The sequence below is a fragment of the Ictidomys tridecemlineatus genome, chromosome 7, assembly GCF_052094955.1.
Source record: "Ictidomys tridecemlineatus isolate mIctTri1 chromosome 7, mIctTri1.hap1, whole genome shotgun sequence".
NCBI classification, from domain to species: domain Eukaryota; kingdom Metazoa; phylum Chordata; class Mammalia; order Rodentia; family Sciuridae; genus Ictidomys; species Ictidomys tridecemlineatus.
Window position 1 is genome coordinate 57717665 of NC_135483.1, and position 27143 is coordinate 57744807.

Genomic DNA, 27143 nt, shown 5'->3' on the forward strand with positions numbered 1-27143 from the left:
GGTACCTACATTGGTTCCATAGCTTAGTTAATATGAATTCAGCTGCTATAAAGATGTGCCCTGTTTCACTATAATATGCTGATTTTAAATCTTTTGGATATATGCTGAGGAGTGGGATAACTAGGTCAAATGGTGGATTCATTCCAAGTTTTCTGAGGAATCTCCATACTGCTTTCCATAATTGTTGCACCGATTTGTACTCCCACCAGCAATGTATGAGTGTTCTTTTTTCCTCACATCCTTACCACCATTTAGTGTCACTTGTATTCTTGATAACTGCTATTCTGACTGAAGAGATGACATCTCAGTATAGTTTTAATTTGCATTTCTCTAATTGCTAGAGATGTTGAACATTTTTTCATTTATTTGTTGACTGTATTTTTCTTTTCTGGAAGTGTCTGTTTAGTTCGTTTGCCCATTTACTGAATAAGTGTTAAGGTTTTTGAGGTCTTTATATATCCTGAAGATTAATGCTCTATCTGAGGTGCAGGTGGCGAAGATTTTCTCCCATTCTGTAGGCTCTCTTTTCACATTCTTGATTGTTTCCTTTGTTTTTAGTTTGATACCATACATTTATTGATTCTTGATTTTACTTCTTGTGCTTTAGGAGACTTGAAGAATTCAGTTCCTACACTGACAAGAGAGATTTGGGCCTACATTTTCTTCTAAGCAAAAAAGAGTAGACGTTCTTGGACATGCATGAATTTAGAAATTATACTGTCTATAAGCCATTTTTTAAAAATCCAGCCCAAAAATAAATAAAATGAAGAGCTAAGGATTAAGGGAATCTTGGTAGAAGGATTTCGTAAATAGATCAATTTAAATACGATCAAACTTTTACAGGAATTATGGCTACAAAACAGGTTACAAATCTTGATTACATAAAATGTTAAGAAAAATGGGCATTGGTGGGACAGATTTTTGCTAAAAACCAATCAACAGCCAAGGCTTAAATTTATATTTGTAGATGCAACTGGACCCAGCCTTTCAAAGCATTTCATATTTATTCTTGATTTTGGAGAGCTCATATAGTGATGCTTCTTATGAAACAGTATTTGAAATTCACTGAATCCTTCAGATCTACTTTAAAAAATTATATATAAACATATTTGTAGATAACATGTAACCTGGTAATATTTTTCTAACCTTTAAGGACATGGGTCTGCCTAAAGTCTGAAAGTCTAAGGTTCTGCTCACATACGATATAGCCAAGGGAATTTTAATTTTAATTAACCTCTTTTTATTTCAACTTCTACCTTGATAAAAACGGTAGATTTAAATATTAAATGAATTCTATATAAAGAACTTTTAACACAAATAGTAATGATTACTTGCCAAATGCTGGTGAAGTTTTTCTGCATAGAAGGAATTTGGATGATTCTTTTCTTTCAACTTTTCTGAAATATTTGATTTTCTTCCAAAGTAGTTTATCAATTTTATAAACCAAATATTTGTTTTTATATTTGTGCTATCAAAGATGGCACCCAAAATTCATTTTAAAAAAATGAAAACATTTTCACAACCAAACTAATATCCTCTAATTGAGAGGACACTTGGTACTATTTAAGTAAACTAGATTTTTAAAATGTTAAAAATCACAAGACCTTATAGATTCAATATCCACAGTCACTGTAAACCCCTCTGAAACAAGGTTATAGTCTTCAGAGTTTAACTACTGATGAGCTTTGTTGAGCATCAACAAGTGTGTGTTTACTGTTACTTGAATTTTGTATTATGATATTAAAAACCCAAGAAAAGGCTCACATTATTCTAGTTTATAATTATAATTTTGAGACATTCTGTAGTAACAGATGAAGAAATTCGATTTTGGAATTTACCAACATTAGGAAAATAATGGAGTTTCAGTTTTTTCATCTTTAAAATGAGAGTGATGACAGTACTTACAAATGTGTTTTAGCACTATATTCACAAATATTAGCTAATACTGGACATGTCACCAGGTATCAGATCTGAATAAATTTATTTAATAATATTTATTGCAGGCCTACTTACTGTGCCGAGTATTCAGTTGGTAACTTATGAGCATGGAAAACAAGTCTAATTTTCTTAAATCTCTTATTTTTTATTCTGATCAATAAAGGTGTAGACCTAATATTTAGGTTTACACCTAAATAATTTACATTAATTTCTCCATTAATACAGTGCCTAGAATAAAATATCGGTCAATGCATTTTTGTTAAATGAATACACATCAAGAAGGAACTGATAATCAAATTACAATTGAAAATAATTTCAGACCAGTTTTCAGAAGCTATCCAAGCCAGGTATGACAGCACACACCTGTAATTCCATCAACTCAGGAGGCTGAGAGGAGGATTGCAAGTTCAAGACCAACCTCAACAACTTACCAAGACCCTGTTTCAAAATAAAAAAGAGCTGCGGATGTAGCTCAGTAGTAAAGTTCCCCTGGGTTTAATCCTTGGCATCAAAAAAAAAGTAGTAGTAAGGAAAATATATGGGATATATAGGTTCTTCATATGGTCAATCCTCAGATTCTATTTCTAAATTTATCTGTTCTCTAAAATTTGTCTAACTCCAAAATCAATACTCATGGAAGTTTCCAGATCCATTGGTAGACGTGTCTTTTTTGTGGTTGATTTAGTGACATATTTTTAAATCTGGAAATGCTGTCTAGTGTTTCTCAGAGCAAGAAGGCTGTGATGCACCTTACAGAAAAATAGATGTTACACAAAGTTCATCAAGGCTTGCATTGTAGTGCTGGTGGCGGTAACTCAATGTTAATAATAAAGTGCCTTTCTTAACAGCTAATAGTGTTTAATAGTGTTTTCTAACAACTGATCAATACATAAAACAAGGTTATGTATTAATCAGTTGGTTAAAAAAAAAAAGTTGTGGTGAAAGGTTCAGAGGAATCTAACTTTGTATTTCTCCTAGGGATAATGATTCAGTATCTGTTAATTCAGTGCTCTCAAGACTTATAATTATCTGTGAATAATGAAATCTGAGTGTATTTGTGTCTCAAGAAAGTAATTACTTGAAGGTGAAGATGATGAATACACTTAAGGTAGAAAACAAGTTTTACTATGTTACTATGTTACAAGCAAAAGAACTTTAAGCATTCAGGACTTTCTAAATTAAGTATCATCTCAAGTAACTATCATATTCTTTGTTCTCTTGTTTTCTGAAGTGTTTTGTATGTTGCAGGGTGACCTCAACTTTGAGGATCATTTCTGAGAACACAGCATCTTTCCAAATCTAAAACTACAGTAATAGTACTTACTTTGAAGAGTTTCTACTCTCTCCTTTTTCTCATTAAAGTTTTGCTGCCAGCTTCCATGTTTCAATTTGGATATGAAGAGATTCTTGTGAGACCTAAACAAAAAGTGAAAGCATGTGACTCCAGAAAGACTAGTAAAGATAGGGAGGAAAAGGTACATGATTTATCACTATCTCTGTTCTAGGATCTTCTACTTTGGCCTGCTTCCTTCCATGCTCTCCTTGTTTAGTGCTCCATGTTAACTTTTGGTTTCTTAAGACTTCTGTTGTCAGACTTCCCTCTTTCATCTCTTTTCTCAGAAATCAAGACTCTATTGGCCTTCCAATTAGATCAAGAGGGTGGGAAAATCAAACCCTCCAACTTTCATTCTCCCTATGGCTTCTGAATTTATTTCCCCAAAAAAGAATTTCCAAAATTCCTTTATATGATAGCAGACACAGGCTGTCTGAAATTATAGGATGTGATTGATATATTACATGTTTATATATTTATATATATTTTTAACAACCCTGCAAAGTTGGTATTACTCATTTAATAAAGGATTCAAAAAGCAGAGTGCCTGAGCTTAGACAGCTATATTATCTACACCTAACTAAAACGTAGGCTCTGCTACATTGCTATCCCTACAAATACTCTATTCCAGTTAATGATACTTCCCCTCTTTCTCTCTCCCAAAAGTTTTTCTTGTGCTCTCTGGAATGCCATTCTCAATGGCTTCACTAGTTTCTCTATCTCTGCCTTATCTAAAATCTAGCTCTTCTTTTGGGACATTTCTCTTCTTTGTGGCTTTCTCAAGTGGAGACTGGCTTAATCTTCCACTTTCTATAAGCCACAGGTTCCTAGAGGTGGATCTTCATAGTATTTTAGTATTTTTATTGTTCTTTTGTTTCCTGTGCTGGGGATCAAACTCAAAGCATCACACATGCTAGACAAGCAATTCCTCACTGAATTACATCCATAACCCCAATACAGTTTTCATTTACCAATGGGTACCATGTTCAGGAGCCTGTTTCCCTAGAAGTCTCAGTTCTTGAGGAATCAAGCTCCTGATATATATCACTTTTTATCAATTCTCTATAGCCACTCACTATCCCTCAAAGAACTTCCTATAATTCATGGACCATTTTCTACACCTAAGTGCTGCCATTATGAATAATTTCAGTGTTTGTGGACAAATCATAGAACATCCTGGCTTCTCAAATCCTCATCTTCAACAATCTCTTCCACACCATATTAGCCACCCTCTCCCATGGTTTCATCAAGCATCCCAACTACTCTATTCTGAAACCGTTCATGCAGACTCTCATATTTATCGTCTGTCACAGCATTTCTAGATCAAAACCAGTTTTTCAAGTAACTTCGTTAAACTGGAATATGGAACATTTATCAGATATGTTTCCCCTATTCCCTTCCTGCCCCAGTATCACATCTTTGTTTCTATGACAGAATAAGTTTACTGAACACCTGATTTAAGCTCAAGTACTCCCTATATATTATTCCAATAATGGCCTTGTTGAAACAATGTAAAACAACCCAGATTCCAGAAGTAGGTCTCTAATTTGAAATTTTAAGACATATCAGGGTCTTGAGGATTTGTTGAGGTAAGCAGAACTCCGAGATACTTTTAATCATACCATTTACATAGCAGTTATAATAACATATTTAAGTCTGCATGAATTGTTTCAATCAAAGACTTTTAAAGACAGAGAAGAAAAACATCAATTTACTTCACCTCAATAAGGATATTGTACCCTCTGAGGATTCAGTTACCGCAGACTGTTTGTCACTAACACTTTAAAAAAAGAAAAAATTTGTAAGAATGTAAATAAAAGCAATTTTGCCTAAAGATAGCACTTTCCACAGAGTCAAGTCACATTTCGAATTATAAAAATATCTTTGGAAAGAAAGCCTGGTAACATTAAGACATACATAGTCCGTTACAACATGGTTAATTTTTGCCCAGATGTGGTTATCCAGATGTGCTTATAAGAGGCATAAGGCATATATCAAGCTTCAAACATTAAGCATTTAATGCTTTCATTCATAATATCATTCTTAAAAAAGTTTCCATGGCCCTTATTTCCATGAATTCAAGTTTTTAAGAAAAGTTTTATTGAGGTATGATCGATTTACAAAAAATACTGCTTTGTGTTTAATGTATACAATTCAAATAATTAAATTTTAATTTCTGATCCTGCCAAGTCTCCAATTGAACTTTTAAATAAATACCCCTTTGTTATAGTTGAAATAGCTTCCAAAATATAGCATGACCATTTTCTTCTCCATGCCTTCACTGCTTCTACTCCTCTTTTCTGAGGTAACGTTTCCATCTACTCATGAAAAATCTCAACCGTCCTTCAAGTCCCTGCTCAAAACTAATACCTCTTCAAAGCAGTCTATCTCAATTCCTTCAGCACTGAGGTCTATTTAAAGACTTTAGCAACAAATTATAGATTTTCTGCTGTTTCCTGCCAATAACTGTTGATGCCTCAAATAGATTAAAAGCTTTACCATAGCAAAACATTATTCCATCTAGTCTTAAGGAGAGTTTTTTTTTTCTTTTTAGAATTAATCTTTTATTAACAGTGTACATTTTAAATGTAAAGCACTCAGTTCTTTCAAATATAAGAGTTATTAATAAGTTATAAAATGTCACAAAGCACTTCTGAGTCTTCAAGGAAGGTAGTTAAGAATATTCATTTGATTTTATTTTAAGAACATTTATTTGATTTTTCTAACATTTGTCTGACCTCACAATCATACTTCTGATGCTATGCTTGTTTCATTTGCATCCCGTTGACTGCTGTTCTGAAACTTGTGGTTTAATGCTTTATTTGCCCTGTTTCTGCTTACAAGATAATATTGATGTTTGCTTGGTTACTGATCTTTATCCTGTCTCTAATTTTTATTTTAATCCCTGTAACTAGTGGACTAATAGTTCTAATACAACCTTGGTAACCAAGGTTACCAAGCCAATTAAGATGCTTCAAGACTAATAAGAACCTTCAGAAGGAGAGCAAGGGATTTAACTCGGTTGGTTCAATCCTAAGCATTTCCCAGAATCAGCCTCAATCTTAGCACACTGCCCAGAACCAGCCTCCATCCTAGCCTCTGCCACAAAAGAACCTTCAAAGAATTCTAAAGACTAATGACAGATGCAAACAGGTAAACAAATAAGTTACAATCTAAGGTAAGTGCTTTTTACAGATGTGACTTGGTACCATTGGAACCCAGAAGTAATAACTCTGATCAGAGCTAGGCAAGACTTTGTATAGGTGATCTGCAAAGTAGATCTTGAACAACAAATAACAGCCTGCCATAGAGGGAATAAAAAGAAGGGAATCCAAAATAGAAGAAACTAAGCAAGGGAACAGGGTAGCATTTTAAGATCAGTGATAAATTTTGTGCTTCTAGAAAGTTTCAAGCATGTGGGCACAAAGGGGGATAACACTTAAGAATGAGATTATGTGGTGGCCCCCTTTTTTCCATCAAAGGTATATTCCAAAGTCTCTAATGAATATTTGAAACCATATACCATAGTTGAGCCATTAGTTCTCTCTTATCCGATACAACCGGTATACAGCAGTCCAAAAATATTAAATAGAAAACTGCTGAATGTATATTAAGATTTCAATTACATGCATTTCTGAGTAGTATGTTGAAATCTCACATTCTCCCTGCTGTTCTGCATGGGACATGAACTAGCCTATTGTCAGTATATCCATGCTATATATGCTACTTACCCATCAGTCACTTATCAAAGCAGTGTATAAATACCCCCTGCCAACCCCCACCTTTTTTGGTGTGTTATTGGGGATTGAGCCCAGGGGAGCTCTACCGCTGACTTACATCCCCATTCCTTTTTATTTTTTGGGACAGGGTCTTGATAAGTGGCCAAAGCTGGTCTCAAACTTGTGATCCTCCTTCCTCAGCCTCCCAAGTAGCTGGGAGTTTAGGCATGCATCATCACACCCATTTCTTTTAAATGCAGCTTTATTTTATTTGTGATGTTAAAGATCTAAACCAGGGCCTTGTAGATGCTAGGCAGGAACTTCACAACTGAGCTACACCCACAGCCCCTCAAGTAACCCTTTTTCCTTAATAATGAACCTGAAGCACAAAACGTAGTGATTTGGCATTTTGAATGTGCCAAAGAGAAGCCATACAGCATCTAGCCTTTCAATAAAAAAAGCAAAAGCTCTCAACTTGGCAAGAAAAACATCATATGCCAACACTATTGAGTTCTAATGTAAAAACAAATATTCTAGCTGTCAAATTGTACAGAAAGACCAAAACATTCATGTTAGTCTTTCTATTGTACCTCAAATTGCTCATGACGAACTTTAAGGTAAGAACAAATCTATCCATGAAATAGTGCAGGAAAAAAAAAAAAAAGAACTTTAGGCTAGTTTTGCTGTCTTACCTCAAACTTTAAATTTGTGGGCAAAGAAATATGATTTGTTTGAAGGTTAACATGTTGTAAGCCAAAGTACAGTATACAGCACATCCCCCCTTTCTTTACCCACCAAGATTAATTTTAAGTTCCAAGGCCTCAAAGCAGATGACTGAAAGTGGACAGTACTGAACCTTATAAAGTAAGAATCTACCAAGCACTGTAGCAGTAATCTGAGGTAAGACAGCAAAACTAGTATAACGTTCTTTTTTTTTCATGGATAGATTTGTTCTTACTTAGTAAGGTCAACATACAGTGTTTCTTTTCCTTATTAGGTCAATAGCTTTCATTTAAGCTGACATTTAAAGAAAGCACTTACTGGGTTCTTTGTGGGATATCTAAATTGGGACATCATTATTTTTGCCCTTTGGGGCTATTTTTAAGTAAAATAAGGGTTACCTGAATACAAATACTGCAATATTACAAATGTCAATTGATAATTGAGATGGCTACTAAATGAATGATGGGTATATAGTGAATATAGCATGGATACATTGGACAAAAGGATGATTCATGTCCTGCCTGGGAGAGAGGAGAAGGGTGCAGTAGGAAGATGCAAGATCTCATCATGCTACTCAGAAAGACACACAATATAAGACTTCTGAATTTTTCCTGGAATTTTCCATTTAATATTTATAGATCATGGTTGACAACCTGTAAGTGAAACTATGGATACAAGGGGACTTCTGAAAAACAAAACAAAACAAAAGCAAAAAACAAGGCCATATAAAGCTTTGTAAGCCATGCCAATAAATTCTGACACATTTAGTAGGAAACACGAGCCAAAAGGTTTTTAACCTGGGAAATGATTTAAACATCTGATTTTGTGAAAGCTAATTCTGGGAATTATGTCAAGGTTGGATTTATGCGATAGAATTCTATGTAATAATCTATGATAAAAATGATGAATGCTGGGGTTATGGCTCAGCAGTAGAGTGCTTGCCTAACATGTGCCAGGCCCTGGGTTCAATCCTCAGTACTACATGAAAATAAAATAAAATAAAGGTATTGTGTCCAACTTCAACTAAAAAATAAATATTAAAAAAAAAAAAGGGAGAGAGATGAGAGGCTGGACACTGTGGCGCACGCCTGTAATCCCAGCAGCTCAAGGCAGGAGGATCACAAGTTCAAAGCCAGCCTCAGCAAAAAGCAAGGCGCTAAGCACTTAGTGAGACCCTGTCTCTAAATAAAGTACAAAAAGGGCTAGGATTGTGACTCAGTGGTTCAGTGTTGAGTGCCCCTGAGTTCAATCCCCAGTATAAAAAAAAAAAAAAAGAGAAAGAACACATTAGAGAAATATTTCTGAGATGAGATTCTTAATACAAGAGACACCTGGATTTATGAGGTGGAGGACAGGACGCAGCAGAAAGGTAGATGAGAACATGAAGAACTATACACACACTGAATTCAGTCTAGGAGAACATCAGAAATAAGTGAATGGTATACTATATAAGGAAAGAATATAGGAAATGTGCTCATTATCTGCAAGAACCATGGAATAAGTTTTTATTTTATTTTATTTTATGACAGTATTACATCATAAAATAAGGAAGGCCTGGCTTCAAGGATGTTTGGGGTTTTAGAATCATTAAACCTTGATTTTTCTAAACAAAATGAAATAATGTATCCAATAAAAATACAATCTCTACTTTTCAAAATGGATCATAGAAAAAAGTCAAATGATAAATAAGACCAAGATGAACTAATGAGGGATAGGCCATTCTCTGATGGGCAGGAACAATAAAAGGAAACACTATAAGAAGACTAAGCCTCAGTCCTGAGGTGTTACCAATGCAGTATATATCCAACTAGAATCCCAATACCTATCTCTAAGTAAATAATTAAACACTCAAGTTGTGGTCCCAAGAAGAAATAATAATATTTCTGTTGCCAAATATATTCATCCAGAAATCACAGAGACTCTGAATGAGACTATCTGGCCTTGAATTAAGGTTGGAAGCACAAAGGGAACAAACACTGAGTGCTTGTTTATTTTGTGGTATTGGAACACAACCCAGGGGTGCTTCACTGATGAATCTCATTCTTAGCTCTTTATAAAAATGTTTATTTTGTGGGTCTTCTAAGTTGCCTAGGCTGGCCCCAAACTCATCATCACCTGCCCTAGCCTTAGCCTCCTGAATTTCTGGGATTAAATGGAGTGCATCATTGTGCCAGGTAGACTATAGATTTAACAGAAAAGATCTTTTTAATGATTTGAGTTGCACTTTCTTCAATAGGGTTAGCTTATAATGCAAAAAGTAAAAAATTACCTTTGGACTGGGGATGTAATTCAGTGGTGGTAAAACAAACTACTGTCTCTCAATACTTAGGACTAATACAACCTATTTCTCTCCAGTGAGAGAGCAAATTACTCGCTCTTTAGCTGAACATCATCTGAACTATCAGCTTACCCTTGAGAAGACATATGAACAATATTTAAAAATACTAGAATAATTCTTAGTGCATAATTGAGTCACATAATGAAGGTATGTGGGTTATGAATAGAACTAAGGGGCACAAATGATTCAACTTTCCAACCTCAATCTAGTTTTCTCAGCACATCTTTGCTGAGAATAAATGAAATTACTTACATTATTTAAGCCATAGTATTTTCTCATTCCCTATTTTTGCTTAGAATATATAATTTGTGTATGTCATGCTTTAACTCTATGGTACTTCAAAAAGCCAATGTTAATCATTAGTAAGATTACACATTTAGAACTTATTATTCTTAATAATAATGGCTCAATGGCATCACTTTTGCATAAACAAGGATCGTTTATAAGACAAAAAAAATTAGTGACTTTACAAACCTTTTTACTTTATCCAAATTGACTTCAGTTTCCATTTCAATATCATTACCATTAAGTTTATCTTGAGAAGTTATTTTTCTTGATTTTTCACTTTCCACTACTTTTGCTGCTGCCTTAGAGGGTTGTGTAGAAGAAAGGAAGAGGAAAGAACACATTAGGTTATTTAAAACAAATAACATTTAAATAACTCTGTTAATTCTTTGCCAATAATCATGGGCAAATATCTGTTCACAGAACAATAAAGGGTATCATGTTACTATTTTCACCAATAGGGTTTTTTTTTTTGTGTGTGTGTGGGGGGTTACTAGGAATTGAGCTGGAGCACTTTACCACTGAGCTATAGCCCCTGAGTTGCTGGAATTATAGGCCATGCCCCACTGTGCAAGGCTCTCACCAATAATTATAGTAATGCTGGCAGCTATTTTAGCTACCTGCTTGGAAAAGCATTATGGAGGGGATCTTTCCTTGTAAATATATTTGACAGACATACTGATCTCTAGGCAATTTTTTTTAAAGGAGAGAGAGAGAGAGAGAGAGAGAGAGAGAGAGAGAGAGAGAGAAAGAGAGAGAAGGAGGGTCGGATGAACAGAGGGAGGGAGAGAGGGAATTTTAATATTTATTTTTTAGTTTTCAGCGGACACAACATCTTTGTTTGTATGTGGTGCTAAGGATCAAACCTAGGCCGCACACATGCCAGGAGAGCACGCTACCGCTTGAGCCACATCCCCAGCCCTCTCTAGGCAATTTTAAGACCAAAAGCTACTAAAAAAAAAAATCCATTATTTTGAAATAAAATTCCCTCAAATTAATCCAGCAACAAATTAATGCTGGATGCACAATAAATAACTTAAAATGTTTTGTGGCCAAGATAGAATAAAACTGTTACTTAATATTTTTTAAAAATGTTACTTAATATTTTTTTAAAAAGTTACTTAATATTTTTAAAAAATGTTACTTAATATTTTAAAGGACTGGGGTATAGTTCAATGGCAAAGTGCTTGCTAGCATGTGTGAGGCCCTGATTGATCCTCATCATTGGGGGAGTGGGGTAGGAAGGGTGGGGGCTGGGAATCCCTATTCAATCCGATTTTGCTTTTCCCAAAATGTTTAAAATTTACTGGCAATAAAACTAAATATGTGCTTTCACTTTTCTTAATTCATTTTAAGTTTTCCTCTTAATAACACAGTTTTAAAATTTTCCCCAACTCTTATTCTGATCTTTCAAAATTTTTTTATTTTAAAGATCTCACTACATTTCCCAGGCTGGCCATGAACTTGTGTTCCTCCTGCCTCACAGAGCAGCTGGTATTACAGGCATAAGTCATAATGCCTGGATGCAACTCTGATTTTGAAAAGTTGCAAAAATACTACAAAGACCACCTATAAAACCCTTTTAGAAGGTTCATAAATTGTAACACTTTACCACATTCTTCTACAAAACCACTGCACAAAATTCTGATTCAATTTTTAGGTACTGGGGATTGAAATCAGGGCTACTTAATCACTGAGCCACACCCCCTCAACACCTTTTATATTTTATTTAGAGACAGGGTCTTGCTATGTTGCTTTGGCCCTGCTAAATTGATGAGGCTATCCTTGAACATCCAAAACTCCAGCCTCAGGTTCTTGAGTTGCTGGTATTACAGGCATATACCACCATGCCCAGCAAAATTCTGATTGTTTTTTTAAGGCTATTTCAACTATTCTTTAAGAATTTCTCTTAAGTCTATTGTTAAGACTCTCTGAATACGCATACCTTCATTAGAAAAGTTGATGATTTTTCATTAAGCACATAATTCACATAACTCTTAATTTTCTTCATCATGTGGTTGTAGCTGAACTGTTGAAAAATAGAATGGAATGTATTTTTCTGAGAGATTATCATAAGCAATTTCCTTTCTAAAGGCTAAAGGAAATAGAAAAAAATGTATTAATAATATGCCACACAAACAAATTCCAAATACAAAAGAATTCATCATATTATTTAATTGGAAACAAGCACTTTATAATAATATATAATTCAAAGAACAATTAAAAGTTAAATAATGTTTATGTGTCTAAAACATCAAATACTGAAAAACTGAGAAGGAAAGGAGATGGTAAAAAGGAAAAAATATATTAGTGTTTTATCTATAACGGGATTTTTCAACTTTTATTGTCTCTTTTAATTTCTAGTGATTAGAATTTTAGCACATCTCATTCTCATTGCTTCCATGTCTTTAGCAACATGATTTTACAATTTATCAAACTTTTTTCCTAGTAATGGGAATGTTTGACGTTTGTAGAACTACTTATTTCACAGTTGTATAGTACTATTTGATCAAAAATATCATTTGTTCACCCACTGTTCCAGCATGTTGAGGATTTAGGCTATTGGCCATTATTGCAATGCTTCTAAACATTTTTCTTCGTATCTTCTTGAGTATATTACAAGTTTTTCTTCAGTAGTAATTCTTTTAATGCTGGATGCACAATAAAAAACTAAAGAACTTTGTCCAAGCGCTGTGGTGCATGCCTGAAATCCCAGTGACTCATAGCTGAGATGGGAAGATCTCAAGTTCAAGGACAGCCTCAGCAACTTAGTGAGGCCCTAAGCAACTTAGTGAGACCCTATCTCAAAAATTTTTTAAAAATTAAAAATTGCTGAGAATGTAACTCAGCAGTAAAGCACTCCTGGGTTTAATCCCCAGTACTTCAAAAAAAAAAAAAAAAAAAAAAAAACCCAAAAAGTATGCTACAGCCAAAAATTGGAAATAATTTAAATGTTCAACAGTAAAATGAATAAATTATAGCATATTTATATGATGAAACAATGAGAGTGAACAAACTATTATTATAAGCAACAACATGGATCAATCTTACAAATATAAACTTGCTATATAATTCCATCATAAGTTCAGAAAAAGTAAAGCCAATCTTTGGTGGTACAAGCCAGGGTAGTAGTTATACCCGAGAAGGTAACTACTTCCTCAAGTGACTGGAAGATGCTGTTAAGGTTCTGTTTTTTGATCTAGAGGCTCCTCACATAAACATATTCCTTTTGTAAAATCACAGCTGCTTATATACATGTACTCTTCTAGAGATATGCCCTGTTCAGTAAAAATTTTACTGAAAACATATAAATCCATTTTTCTTTGAATGTTAATTCACTCCAAAAATACTATGCTTTTAATATTAAAAAAAAAAAATTCTACTGACTTTAACATTACCCACAGGCAAATTACTAATAATCACAAAAATAACTGTGGAAAAATAAGCAAGTTAAAATGCATTCTTTATACCTGGGTTGCCTAATATGGTAGCTACTAGCCACACATAACTGCTGATTCCTTGAAATGTGACTAGTTTGAATTTAGACATATTAAACGTATAAAGTACACAACAGATTTAGAAGACTTGATTTTTAAAAAGGGGAATATAAAATATCAATAATACTTCAATTTAATGTGAAAATGACAATTTTTTTCTAAAATTCTATGATTTCAGTTTAGACAATTACCGTGTGAGAATTTGCGTCAAATATTCTTTCAAAGACTTCTTTTGCTTCCTTAAAACTGCCATTTTCCATACAAACAGCTATAGCCTAGAGATAAAATGACAAATACACACCTTAAACTACTATATATCCAGAATTTTTTTTAATTACTGAAATCAATCAAGTGAATCTGAAATACATTTAAAACTTTTATGCAGTTTAATAAGTTATATTTGACAAATAACAGAACAATTTACAATAAGGTATGAAAAAATGAAAAAAAAAATTTTCATTGGTCCTGCACATATTCAAAAACAAATACTCAACATTCTATCCCATACTTAAGCCAAATGTAAAGCAGGCATTAATAGATAAGAAGCTAAATGATGTACATTTAGGACCTATCTAAATATTAATTTTGAGCTACAGGAAAATGAGACAGGAGGTAGATGTTATTTTTTTTTTTTTTTCAGAGTAGAAATTAGAAGTTTATTAAAGGACAGCAGAAAAGACTTCTCCCGGAGGAAGAAGGGGACCCAAGAGGTGGAATCCAGGTAGATGTTATTTTTGATAATTAAAATATAAAAAAATTTGCTAGTAGTCAGGATCCTTGGAAGATCTCTACTAGAAACCTAGCAAGTCAGCTGCTTTTGAATGATCATTTACACATTAGCCTTTCTGATACAACATGTGAGAAGATATTAGACCACCATTATCATCTGGGTAACTATAAACTTGGCAGGATACTTCTTGTTCCTTATAAATATGTAAAATGATGAAAAGAACAATATAAAAATGTGAAACAATAATAAACAATTGTGAAAGGGCTTAGAATGTCTGGCAAGTATTATATTAAATGTTTACTATGTACTTATTGTCAACCCCTTAATCTTACAGTAACAAAGGTTAGCTTTTTTCTAGAGCCCCTAAAGTCTGGAATAACATGAAAAATCTCTTCAACTTGAGTTCAAGTCTTAAAGTAATTAGGCCTTTTTCTGCCCAATCTTTTCATGTCCTAATTCTACTTGACTGTCATCACACTAATTCCTGGGAACAGGAAAAACCACTTAGATTCTCTACCTTCACCATGTTAAAAAAAAAAAAAAAAACAACTTTAATTTTTTAAGAATGAGGAAAAGTTTATTTAACTATTGGTTTCAATGCTAGCAAAACATATTTTACCAATTATATCTCTGAATGACTTTTGGCTTCTAACTCTTAAATGGTCTATGAAAATTCTCAACATGTTTAAAATTTTATATACTCTTGCTTGCAAAAATCCATAATCTATTCTTAATCAAAAATACTGGTTTGGGGTTTAGCTTAGTGGTAGAGCATATGCTTATTACTAGCATATATGAGGCCCTATGTTCAATCTTCAGCATCAAAACCCCACCAAAAAAAAAAAAAAAATTAAAATTGCCTATTTAAAAAAAAATACTCCTTAAATAGAAATTGGGAGGGTACAACTCCTCAATTTTGAAGACTGCTTGATAATATTTAAGTTCCAGTGCTGGTGTGTATATCAAGACTACAAAATAAAGGTCAAAATTTCTAAAAGATTCTAAATTTTACTCTGGTATCCTATCCAATTTCTATATATATATATATATATATATATATATATATATATATGCTAGTAATAAGCACATGCTCTACCACTAAGCTAAACCCCAAACCAATTGTTTATTTTAGATATCATATGCTTTCATTTTCTTTCACAATAACAACTGTAAGTACAAAGTAATAGTCATACCTGAATTTTAATTAAATTCTCTATTTCTTCATGAAGTTTGTCATGTTCTTTTTCAATTGAAGCCCAAATCATCAGGGCTGATTCCAAGGGTGTAATTCGCTCATCATTTTCAAACTGTGCGTCTTTTAAAAAAACAGAAGAAAAATAAGTAATTTAGAAGACTTAAGTAGAACCTTACTTTGTCAGATTTTTAAAGATGCATTGCTTGTAAATATTTGAGTATATATTATATATTTATATGAGTATATATTATGTGCCAGGCACTGTTCTCACACACACCAATTTAGGGAAGTGATTTTCTAAGTTAATTTGCTAAGATTTTAAAACTGAAAAAATTCTGATAAAATTATAAAACAACTGAAACTTTTCTTTACTACAATAATGAATTCCTTTTGGCTGGATGCAGTTATATATGCCTTAATCCCAGGGATATAGGAGGCTGAGGCAGGAAGATTACAAATTTGAGGCCAATCTTGGCAATTTGATGAAATCCTATCTCAGAATAAAAAAAGATTGAAGATATAGCCCACTGGTAAAGCACCCCTGGGTTCAATCCTCAGTACCAAAAAAGGAAAAGGAAGAGTCACCTACCTAAGATCAGAATAATGGAAAAGGCAAGCAGTTGTCCAATTTGGAACTTATTTTGAAAATAGAACAAGACTTGACTAATGGATTAGATATGCAGAATGAAAAAAAATCAACAGAGGAAGGCCTCTCAGGTTTTAATTAATGGATAAGGGCTGGGGATGTGGCTCAAGCGGTAGCGTGCTCGCCTGGCATGCATGCGGCCCGGGTTCGATCCTCGGCACCACATACAAACAAAGATGTTGTGTATGCCGATAACTAAAAAATAAATATTAAAAAATTCTCTTTCTCACTCTCTCTTTAAAAAAAAAAAGGTATTGTGTCCAACTACAACTAAAAATATATATTTAAAAAAAATTAATGGATAAATGTGCTGATATTTACTAACTTAAGAGGCCTGAATGAGGACCAAGTTTAGGAAGATCAGCATGAAGATATCAAGACAGCAACTATAGCTTAATTTCTAAATAATGCTAGTATTTTTTTTTCTTTTTTTGGGGGCGAGGGGGGGCTACTGGGGATCCAGAGGCACTCTACTACTTTTTTTTTTTTTTTTTGGTGGTGCTAGGGATTGAACCCAGGGCAGCCTTGTGCATGTGAGGCAAGCACTCTATCAACTGAGCTATATCCCTAGCTCTGTGTCACACATAATATCTGGATCTCCCTTCCTTTTTTGCTGGCAGGTTTCTGAGAAGAAACTAAGATATCTTGAACAAATGCTATATGTAAAGAACTTCTGGACACTTTAGTATATTTTCTCACATTTAATTTTCCAAACAACCCTGAATAGCAATGTTAACTTGTGGTCTGAAAATTTCTAATTGTGTCCACATCAGTTTGTTTTCCTCAATAACAGGTCCTATCTTCATCCTTTCTCTTCCACATCTACTCTACCTCTAGTTCTTCCACTTGTGCTTCAGCATCAACTCCAGATCTAACCTCAGGTGCCAAACAAAGCAGGATACATGAGCAAGAGCTGGATTCATGTGGTAATCCTCTGTAATTTTATGTAATACATGTTTAAGTAAGCAGTGCATGTAAGTACTGCCCACCACCCAGAATGGAAGAGAAAGCATTTTTATAAGTGGTAAAAACCCAACATAAGTATGTAATTATTTGCACAAAACAGTCATTTAAATGACCATGTTGTAAATAGTCATTATTGATAAAACTGAACTAAACCTCCCTATTCCAATCTTAATTGAACTTCAAAGGAAATTAAATGTAAACCACGTTTCCTTATAATAAACAAGTACTAACATCAAGTTTGTTAAAGGTTTCAAATATCATAGTTGCCAGTAAAAACAGTGTGTATATGACAGGCATCATTACAAAGTTATTGTGTATAAAATTTAAAGTGAAATCCCCAAGAATCGATAAGGCATAATCCTTCCACTGCAACACCAAAATTATCTGGGAATTTATTAGAAATGCAAATTCCAAGGCTCCACACCCATCCTACAGAATCTGAAACTCATGAGGGGCAGAAGGACTCAGCACTCTTATGTTTTTTAAAAAGTACTATAAGCAATTCTGAAGCAGGCTAAAGTTTGAAAACCACTGTGTTAAGAAGACAGAGAATATACTTTTACTTGCTTTAGATATACTTACGTGAAAATATATGTGTGTGTATGTGTTTATATGCTGTATACCTGTAGGTAAACTTAAATAAAAGGGGGAAGATAACTCCCATCTGTTTCTTCTCATTCTCTTATATTTAGACATAAATCAAAATACTTCTACTATAAGATAAAAACATATTTACCAAGGGATTTTCCTGCTGCAATTCTTGTCAAAAACTGACATATGTATACAGTTTTCAATTGATAAGTTGTAAGACTGGATAATCCATGAATTATGGCTAGAAAAGAAAAAAATGAATTTTATTAAAAACAAACAATCCAGCAGTGCCACTATGTGGTTTGTTAATAGGTTACAAATATCTTGTAAAAATTCGCAGAGCTGGGAGTGGTGGTACATGCCTGTAATCCCAGTGGCTCAGGAGGCTGAGGCAGGAGGGTAACAAGTTCAAAGCTTGCCTCAGCAACCCTGAGGCACTAAGCAAGTCAGAGAGACCCTGTCTCTTAATAAAATACAAAGTTAGGCTGGAGATGTGGCTCAGTGGTTGAATGCCCCCAAGTTCAATCCCTGGTACCCACCCCCCCCAAAAAAAAATTAGCAGAAATTTAGAGGTGTATGTTTTACTTAAGTCAACTTTTAATGTTTTTCTTGCAAAATATAACTGACTAATATGCAGAATAATAAACACTTAAAACTACTTTCATCAAGCAGCATTTGTCAGGAGTGTTGGTGCACACCTGTAACCCCAGCAACTTGGGAGGCTAAGGAAGAAAGATGACAAGTTCTAGGCCAGCCTCACTAATTTAATGAGACTCTGTCTTTTAAAAAAAAAAAAAAAAGTGGTTGGAAAGCAGTTTAGTGGTAAAGCACCCCTGGCTTCAATCCCTAGTACCAAAAAATAAAAAATAAAATCAAAAGCAAAACTCTATATTAACGAAAGCTTAGTGGTAGAATGCTTGTCTGGTATGCAGGAGCCCCTGAGTCTGAGGTCCAGCACTGCAAAACAAAGCCAAAAAGAATTCCTTCTATATTACCTCAGTCAGAAGGGTTATCATCAAGTATACAAAAAACAGTGGGGGAGGAGGCACATGCCTGTAATCCCAGGTAAGCTGGAGGCTGAGGCAGAATGATGGAAAGTTAAAGGTTAGTTTGGGCAATCTAGTAAGACCCTGTCTCATAATACAAGGACTGGCTCTAGTAGGTCAAAGTCACAGATGCTGCTAAACATCCTGGCATAGGAGATATCACCAACCTCATCCTCCAACAAAGAATTACATAGTCCAAAACTTCAAGAGTTGTCATTCAGAAACCTTCCTTTACACATATCAATTCATTTGCTTAATAGTCCTTGACACTATTGTTACCAAAATTTTACAGATGAAAAAACTGAGAAACCAAAAGAATAGTGTTGCTACTGCCTCTTTTTTTTTTTTCTTTTTGTAGCAGGGATTGAATCCAGGGGTGCTTTATCACTGAGCTATATCCCCAGCTCCCTTTTTAAAATTTTGAGACAGGGCCTTGCTAAACTCCTGAGGCTGCCACAGCCTCCCAAGTTGCTGGGATTACAGGCATAGACCAGATGCCCCTTATCTCCAATAACCTAAAATGGAAACACTTGACATTTTGGACCATGTAATTCTTTGTTGGAGAATGGGGTTGGGGATATCTCCTGTGCCCTATAGGATGTTTAGCAGCATCCATGGCCTTTTTAAAATTTCTATTTTGAGACAAGGTCTTGTTAAGTTTTAGCCTTGAACTTTCAATCCTCCTGCCCAAAGACAACCTTTTTATTTTTTTTCCTTTTTTTTTTTTTTTTTGGTGGTGCTGGGGATCCAGCTGGGGATCTTGTGCATGTGAGATAAGCATTCTACCAACTGAGCTATAACCCCAGCCCCAAAGACAACTTTTTAATAATTCTAATTATTACTAAATGACTTCATTCTAGGATTCAATTTTCTAATTAATGGTAATTATGGCTCCAGTGTATCCACGTGTGGACACTTAGAAGAAAGGTCCTTGAATTGGAACATTAAAGCATGGGTTCAGAACACCCCTTTTAACCTACCAGTACCTTCGGTTAACTAATTCAGTCTTCTATAAGATTATATGCCTCCTCGGGAAGATGCATCGATATGGCTTGCTGAGAATCTTGTTATTAAATACTAGCCATATTATAGACACACAATTAATTCAATGGCAACGCTAAATGAAGTCCCGGGATATCATTTCGTTGCCCTTCAAAATGGGTCTTACCTTTTCCCATCACTTAAAGACTAGCTAGACAATAGATTTCATAGTTATTTTTACTCCAGGGGCTACAGTCAGCAAGTAGGCCAAATGAGACTTAAATAATTCACAAATTAACATTACTACAGGAATACCTAAGCAGAAGAGCAACAAATATAGGCAAAGGAGAAGAGGAATTGGGCTGTGGGTGGGGTGCAATCTTATTCAATTCAACTCAGTTTTTTTAATCAGCCCTAGCCGCGGGTCTTAGTTCATTTTTCCGAAGTGCAAAACAGAAGCTTGATGAGAAGAGGCGGAACCGGGATTCGAACAGAGGTTCGTTCAGCCGAGCCTCCGCCGAACCGCCGCAAGAGCCCTGCTCGCGACCCCGCTATAAACCCAGCCTCTGCCATCCGTCCCCGCGCAGCCACCCGCCCCTCACCTTCGGCGCTGTCGCGGGTCCGGTGGAAGTCCTCCGAGCGGCCGTCGCGGAAGGCCCGGCAAAGAGAAAGGCAGAGGAAATCGAGCATCCAGCCAGCAGCCACTGCCTCGGCCTCCGCCACCAGGTCCGCGTCTTCCCCCTCTTCTTCCTCCTCCGCCTCCCCCCCCTCTTCCTCAGGGGCCCCCAACTGCATCTGACAGTCGGTCAGTTCCTGGTACTCAAACTGTTCTAGTTCCTCTCTGGCCCTCTCCATCCCTTCTCGATGGGAGGACTCTTCATCCTCCCCGTCCGCACAGCCCCGCGGGCTCGGAGCCGCTGAGGAAGCGGACTCCGCCATGTTGTGTCGCTCGCGCGGGTCGAGCCTCTTCGAGCGGCTAGCAACGATTGGCTCGCGCTAGAGGGCATGGAGCATGACCAAGGCGGGTCTCTTCCGTCGGCGAGAAACCACCCAATCACACCGCCGGGATGGGCGAGCAACTCGAACCTGGCTTCTGATTGGTCGGTTCCTGCTCCAGTCTCTGGACATTGAATTCCCCGCCAGTCGGAGGCCAGTGCTCACTCTGCTGGTAAACCTGCGTCTACAGTAATGACAGGCTGGGCTGATGCGGAAGCGGGAGTCTGCCTTTTCCCATCTTTTAAAATGTAACCTTGAGTAGAAACAAGGTCCGTAAAAAACGTATTTTACCTACAACGTAGTTAAAAAGGAGATAGATCCTAGTGTTTATCTAACGCAGTACATGATCATAAACCAAAACTGAAAAGGACTGATACCCCTGTTTTCCAACTTTTAGGTGCATTATTTTCAGCCCTGGGGCTGGTTAAAAAGTAATTCAGGGGCTTTCGAGTTTCTGTTCTCTAGTTCTGGTTTGGGGAATCCTGGAATTTTGCGCGTTTAATAAGCTTACCAGGTGATGCTGAGGCCCTTGTTTGAGGACCACATTTTGAGAACCACTGTTCTAGAAAGAGTACGTTGTTAGGCTGGGCCGTGCAGCAGCACTCCTGCAATCTCAAGGGAGCCTGGGGCAGGAGGATTGCCAGCCTCAGCAATTTGGAGAGACTGTCTCAAAAAAGAGAGAACATCTGGCTATGTAGGTCAGTGGTGAAGCACTCCGTTACCGAGTTCACGCTACAGTACCCAAAACAACAAAACCCTTCATTAATAACTCTTTAATATCCAGACTACATAGGTATTTTTGAAATGTTCTTTTCCTGTTATGTGCCTTTTATACTGTTAGAATGGTAAACATAATACTATTCCTTTCCATGAAGAATTAAGATCCTGTTGAGGAGACAAGAAAGATACAAAGTACACAAATTCATGGGTATTGCTAACCATACCCTAATAGTGTTACCAGAGTCCTAGGCCAGAGGCCTGATTCTGGGGATCTAATAAATCAGAGCCAGCTGTAACAGAGGTTCATTTGATGTTTTGACTGTATTCCTTGTCGCTTTTTTTCTTTTTCCCAATCTTCTCCCTGATCTTCTTTTCCCTAACATCCTTCTTGATCTTCTTTTCCCTAATCTTCCTGACCTTCTCCTTCCTAATCTCATTTTCTCTGGATCAAGAAGCCCCCTATTCTTGCTAATGGGCAGAATCACAGCCTTTGGGACAGGAGGTTCCCCCCCCCCTCCACCTCATATTTCTCCTTTGCCAGCAAAACAATAAATCATTTTCCTTTTTCTTAAAACCGTGTCCTAGTTATTTGATTGGCATTCAGGGGGCAAGGACCCAGCTTTTGATAACATAGCTACTCACCCCCCAAATCAAACAGAAATGGTAATGGTGAAAAGCATGAAAGGAACTTCCTGAGATAGCTACACCAGGAAGACAAAGGGACCCAAGTTTTTAATTCTGTCTTTGAGGAACAGAGGCGGACCTTGTAGTTTTATAGGAAAAGGAAGGAGGGCAAGGATTTGCACAACTGAAGCCTTTTTACAACTGCCTGAGTAGGTAATCTTGATCAGGTGTGATCTGTCCACCATTTCAGAATTGGTCAGACTGGGTCCCAGATAAGAAAGTTGCTGTTGCCTGTGTCTGACTTATCACAAGATGTTTATCAGATCAGATCTCATTCCTGGAATCCAAAGTGATTCAGAGCAAAGGAGACTGATGCAAAATGGAGGCAGAGATGCCAAATCTTTAATCATCTTTTAGCCCCCATCATAAGTATATATGAAGAGTCTAAGTCCTTATTACAACAGGAATTTGGTGGAGATGTCACTGGTGGAATTCCCAGACAGGCGGACCTTGACTGTGGACCAGAAGGGACTTTGATGGAAAAGAATTTCAGCACCTGTCACTAGTGGCACAGACAAATTTATTTAGGAAAAAAAGGAAATAGATATTCAAGGGAGAATGAGAGCCATCTTGAAAGTGAGAAAATTGCTTTTGAGATTCCTGGCTTCTCTTTTAAAGGGAACTGGGGAGGGGTAGATTTGTGAGGCTGATGTCTGTCTGGTCATTCTCAGGATCCTTAAGCTGTTGTGCTTTCCATTCTTGGATTGATAAATAATGTTGGAAAGCTCCCTCAGTTATAGGTTTCTTTTTTAAAAATATTTTTTAGTTGTAGTTGGATACAATATCTTTAATTAATTATTATTATTATTTTTTAAATGTGTTGCTGTTACTGCTGTTTGCCGGTGACAGGTCCTTGCTTCCCCAATGCTGAAGTATAACACCAGAGGAACATGCCTAGGCAAGTTTAGAGTGGAAAGTAAAAGCTTTATTAAAGGACAGCAGAAAAGACTTCTGATTTTGCAGTGATAAAATGTAGGTGGGAAGGCCCAAAGGGTGGGGGACAGGGGCCCAAAGAAATAATCTGGGCAAGAAGGGCTTTTGGATCAGCATCTCTTTGTTTAGCATAGTTTTTGGATTAGCATCTCTTTGCTGGGAGCTGCTTTATTAACATTTCCTTGGGATGGGTTCCATCTTCACACCACTGGATATTAGACAGGATGTACCTAACTACAATAACTACTAGTCTTTAAATCTGGCTTCAGTGCTGGGGATGGAACTGTCCTTTGTTCTGTTATCTTGCAGTGATAGAATGTGGGTGGATAACAGAACAAAGGACAGTGGATTACAGAACAAAGGACAGTTTGATCCCCAGCACTGAAGCCAGATTTAAAGATAGATAGTTATTGTAGTTAGGTACATCCGGTATGGAATATCCTACCTACATTCTATCGCTGCAAGATAACAGAACAAAGGACAGAAATGCGGGAAAGTGCTAGATGGACACTCACTGCTGAGCCACAAACCCAGCCCCAGTTACAGTTTTCTTTCTTTTTTTTTTGTCATTTAGTTTTTATTCATAATCATAAACTTAACTTTGCAATCCAGCTAGACTTGGGAGGGGAATAAGGAAAACATGGAACCCAAAGAACTGCAGCGAGAGCACAAAGATTATGGGATATTGCAAGCAGATGGGGTGGAGGGGTGCTCTCCTGAGCTACAGGAATGGTATGGTGGTTAAGATAAACACAAGTCAAATTTATTAGAGTTGTCCACAGTCGGAAATGGTGATCTTCTTGCTGGTCTTGCCATTCCTGGACTCAAAGCGTTCCATGGCTTCCACAATGTTCAAGCCCTCTTTCACCTTCCCAAAGACCACCTGCTTGCCATCCAACCACTCAGTCTTGGCAGTGCAGATGAAAAACTGGGAACCGTTTGTGTTTGGCCCAGCATTTGCCATAGACAAGATACCAGGGCCAGTTACAGGTTTCTTAAAGTGTTCTCTTTATTCTTGATTCTCTCTTAATTTATCTCTTGGGTTAATGAACAGTGCACCTGGTGATTTTCATAAGTGGGTGAATTTACAGTGACTTTAAAGTTTACAAAGCAGCTTTGGTGGTGAAGCCAGATTTACAGATAGGTAGTTAGTGTAGTTAGGTAAATCAGGTCTAATATCAAGTAAAATCAAGAATAAAGGCCATATTGAGAATGGAGTCCAGGAAAAGGGGAATTGAAAAAGTCCCCAAGGCCTGGAGCCCATCCCAAGGAAATATTAATGAAGCAGCTCCCAGCAAACAAAGAGATGCTAATCCAAAAGCCCTTCCTGCCCAGATTACTCCTCAGGCCTATCTATCTCTCAGTTTTTGGACCTTCCCACCTATATTTCAGCACTGCAAGATAACAGAACAAAGGACAAGAATGCATATGGCAGGAATGCAGGAAATCTGAAAGTAAACCTTAGCTATAAAAAAGGGAAGACCTTCCCCTTCCAAGGATTCCACCTCTTGGGTCCCCTTCTTCCTCCGGGGAGAAGTCTTTTCTGCTGTCCTTTAATAAAGCTTCTACTTTCCACTCTAAACTTGCCTGGGCATGCTTCTCTGGTGTTATACTTCAGCATTGGGGAAGCAAGGACTCATCACCGGTAAACAGCGGTAACAATACCACAGGTTACCAGATGAGTTCTGCTCCCTCAAAGGTGGAAGTTTGAACATTAGAGAAGCATGCTGAGGCAAGCATATAAAGCAGGGTTTATTTGCTTATTTATTTTTTACCTTTATTTTATTTATTTATTTTTATGTGGTGCTAAGGATCAAACCCAGAGCCTAAAGGTGAGTGCCCTACCACTGAGCCACAACCCCAGCCCCTAAAGCAGGGTTTATTGAAAAAGGGGTAACATAGACTTCTTCCAGGAGGGAGAAGGGAGGGGGCCATAACTGGTATCCTGGTATCCCAAGAAGCAAGGGTTCTGACCTTTTTATATGTCCTAGGCTTCCTTTGTTCTCCTGCTCTCTTCCCCTTATCTCTCTCCTTCCTGCTGGACATTTGACTAGGCCCTGGAATGCTGGTGGGGTGGCCAAAAGGTGGGAAACCGGTGGGGCTGAAGGAGGAAGGGCAGGAGGGAGCAGCCAAGGACATATTAAGCTTATAGTTCCTAGGGAGAGACAATTCCTGGGACAGGTTACTTTAGCAACAGTTTGGAGCAAGGGGAGGTTCTTGATAAGGGTGGAGGAAGGGCTGTGAAGGAATTAAAGTATATATTTGGTTTTCGTTCATGGTTTCTGACTCCAGCTCCAGTCACCCTTGTGATTTCCTAAGTGACAGGGCAATAGAGTTTCCTTTGTTAAAATATTTAGCCCTTTGTATTTAGTTCCTGAATGAGCTCTGGAACCTTCCAGAGCTATAAGGTGAAAGCCAGTCTTTTGTTATTTATAACAAGCTCCTTTCAACCACGTGGCTTACATCAATAAAATAATCTTTTGAAAGTCTATGGATAACCACTGCAGGAGGGTGGGGGAAGTTAGGGCTGGGGCTGGCTGCCAGGGAAACCAACCCCATGCTCAAGAGCTTTGTAACTTACTGCCCCAGTCCCCAAGTCCAGGGAAGGGAAAAGGGATCGAAAGGTTGAGTTGATCCCAATGGCTGATGATTTAGTCAATCATGCCTGAAGGATATGAAAAATGACAGCCCCCAATTTAACAGTGGTCTACTTATGCTTTGAATATAACCCTTGCTGCTCTGCCACTGCAACTTATTTTTTTAAATAGACACTGTTTTTCTTCTTACTCTCTCCTTGTTCCTCCCTAATCTCAGGGAAAACAGAATTGCCTTTCTTCCCCATTCTAGGCAGAGTTGTCTCTTCCTGAGTACACATGTAAAGGTAAAATTTCTAAGCTGACTCTAAGCTGCAAAAGTCTGAGTTAAAGTGTAAAAGACCGGACATTGTAAAGCTTCTAAATTACAAGGCCTGGGCTAAAAAGTAAAAGACAAGGTATTGTTACAATTCCTCTGCTACCCCCGGAACCTGTAATCTCTGTAGCTGTTAGGACAATACCTGAACTGCCCAGTAAATATTTCCATTGATTCCCTGGTTGTTTAATAGCTAAGGGCTCCAAGTAGCATGGCACATAAGCATCTAGGCTCTAAAACCAATCAATTTAAATGTGTACCCTGCTTAGGAATGACCAATCACCCCTGCCCAGACTGTTCCCGCCAATGAATGCACTAATCCTGTCTCAAGAGATGTTGTTCAATTTTCCTGCGCCTCATGATGATTTGTTCTGATGTATGCAAAGCTCTCCCCCCCGCCCCCCCCCCCCCCCGCCCTCTCCAAAAAGTGTACTTAAGCTCTGCTTGACCTCTGCTCTGGGCTCTGGGCTGCTCTCCCTTCTTGAGTGAGCACGGAGCCCCAGCGCGCTGGAATGGATCCCCAATAAATCCCCTTTTGTCAATTGCATGGAGCCAGTCTCTTGTGTGGTCTCTCCGACGCTCCGCCGGACCCTTTACACACACAAACCATAGGAACCATGTCATTCAGAAGATCTCAGAAATAACTACCTTTGAAATTAAAAACAAGTGAATTACAAATCCAGACAGAGAACATGTGGAATGTAGCCTTTGAGTCACCTCTTTAAAAGCCCCCCACAATCCTGCTGATGGGCAGAATCACTGGCTTTTAGACAGGAATCCCCTGTGTTTCTAGCAATAAATCTTCTTTTTCCTTTTTCTCAAAACCATGTTATTGGATTGGCATCAGGGATAAAGACCAAGCTTTTGGCAACACCAAGATAGTGTGACCTGGGAAGAGGGAGGGAGGAAGAA

The 27143-nt window shown here is 37.0% G+C and overlaps 1 protein-coding gene across 2 annotated transcripts in view; it reads right to left on the bottom strand.

Moving 5' to 3' along the window:
• Positions 1-20987, bottom strand: part of Terf1 (telomeric repeat binding factor 1) — a 31497-nt gene extending 10510 nt beyond the window's left edge. The window contains exons 1-8 of one of the 2 annotated variants that reach the window (XM_078017029.1): positions 20591-20987; positions 18107-18202; positions 15757-15878; positions 14025-14108; positions 12282-12431; positions 10526-10638; positions 4992-5051; positions 3263-3354 (exon numbers count right to left, since the gene is read on the bottom strand). In XM_078017029.1, the coding sequence (XP_077873155.1) occupies positions 3263-3354; positions 4992-5051; positions 10526-10638; positions 12282-12431; positions 14025-14108; positions 15757-15878; positions 18107-18202; positions 20591-20927 (1054 nt within the window). In that variant the 5' untranslated portion in view covers positions 20928-20987. The remainder of the gene's footprint in view (positions 1-3262; positions 3355-4991; positions 5052-10525; positions 10639-12281; positions 12432-14024; positions 14109-15756; positions 15879-18106; positions 18203-20590) is intronic. The other variant, XM_078017030.1, reaches the window with a different exon arrangement.
• Positions 20988-27143: the final 6156 nt, after the last annotated feature.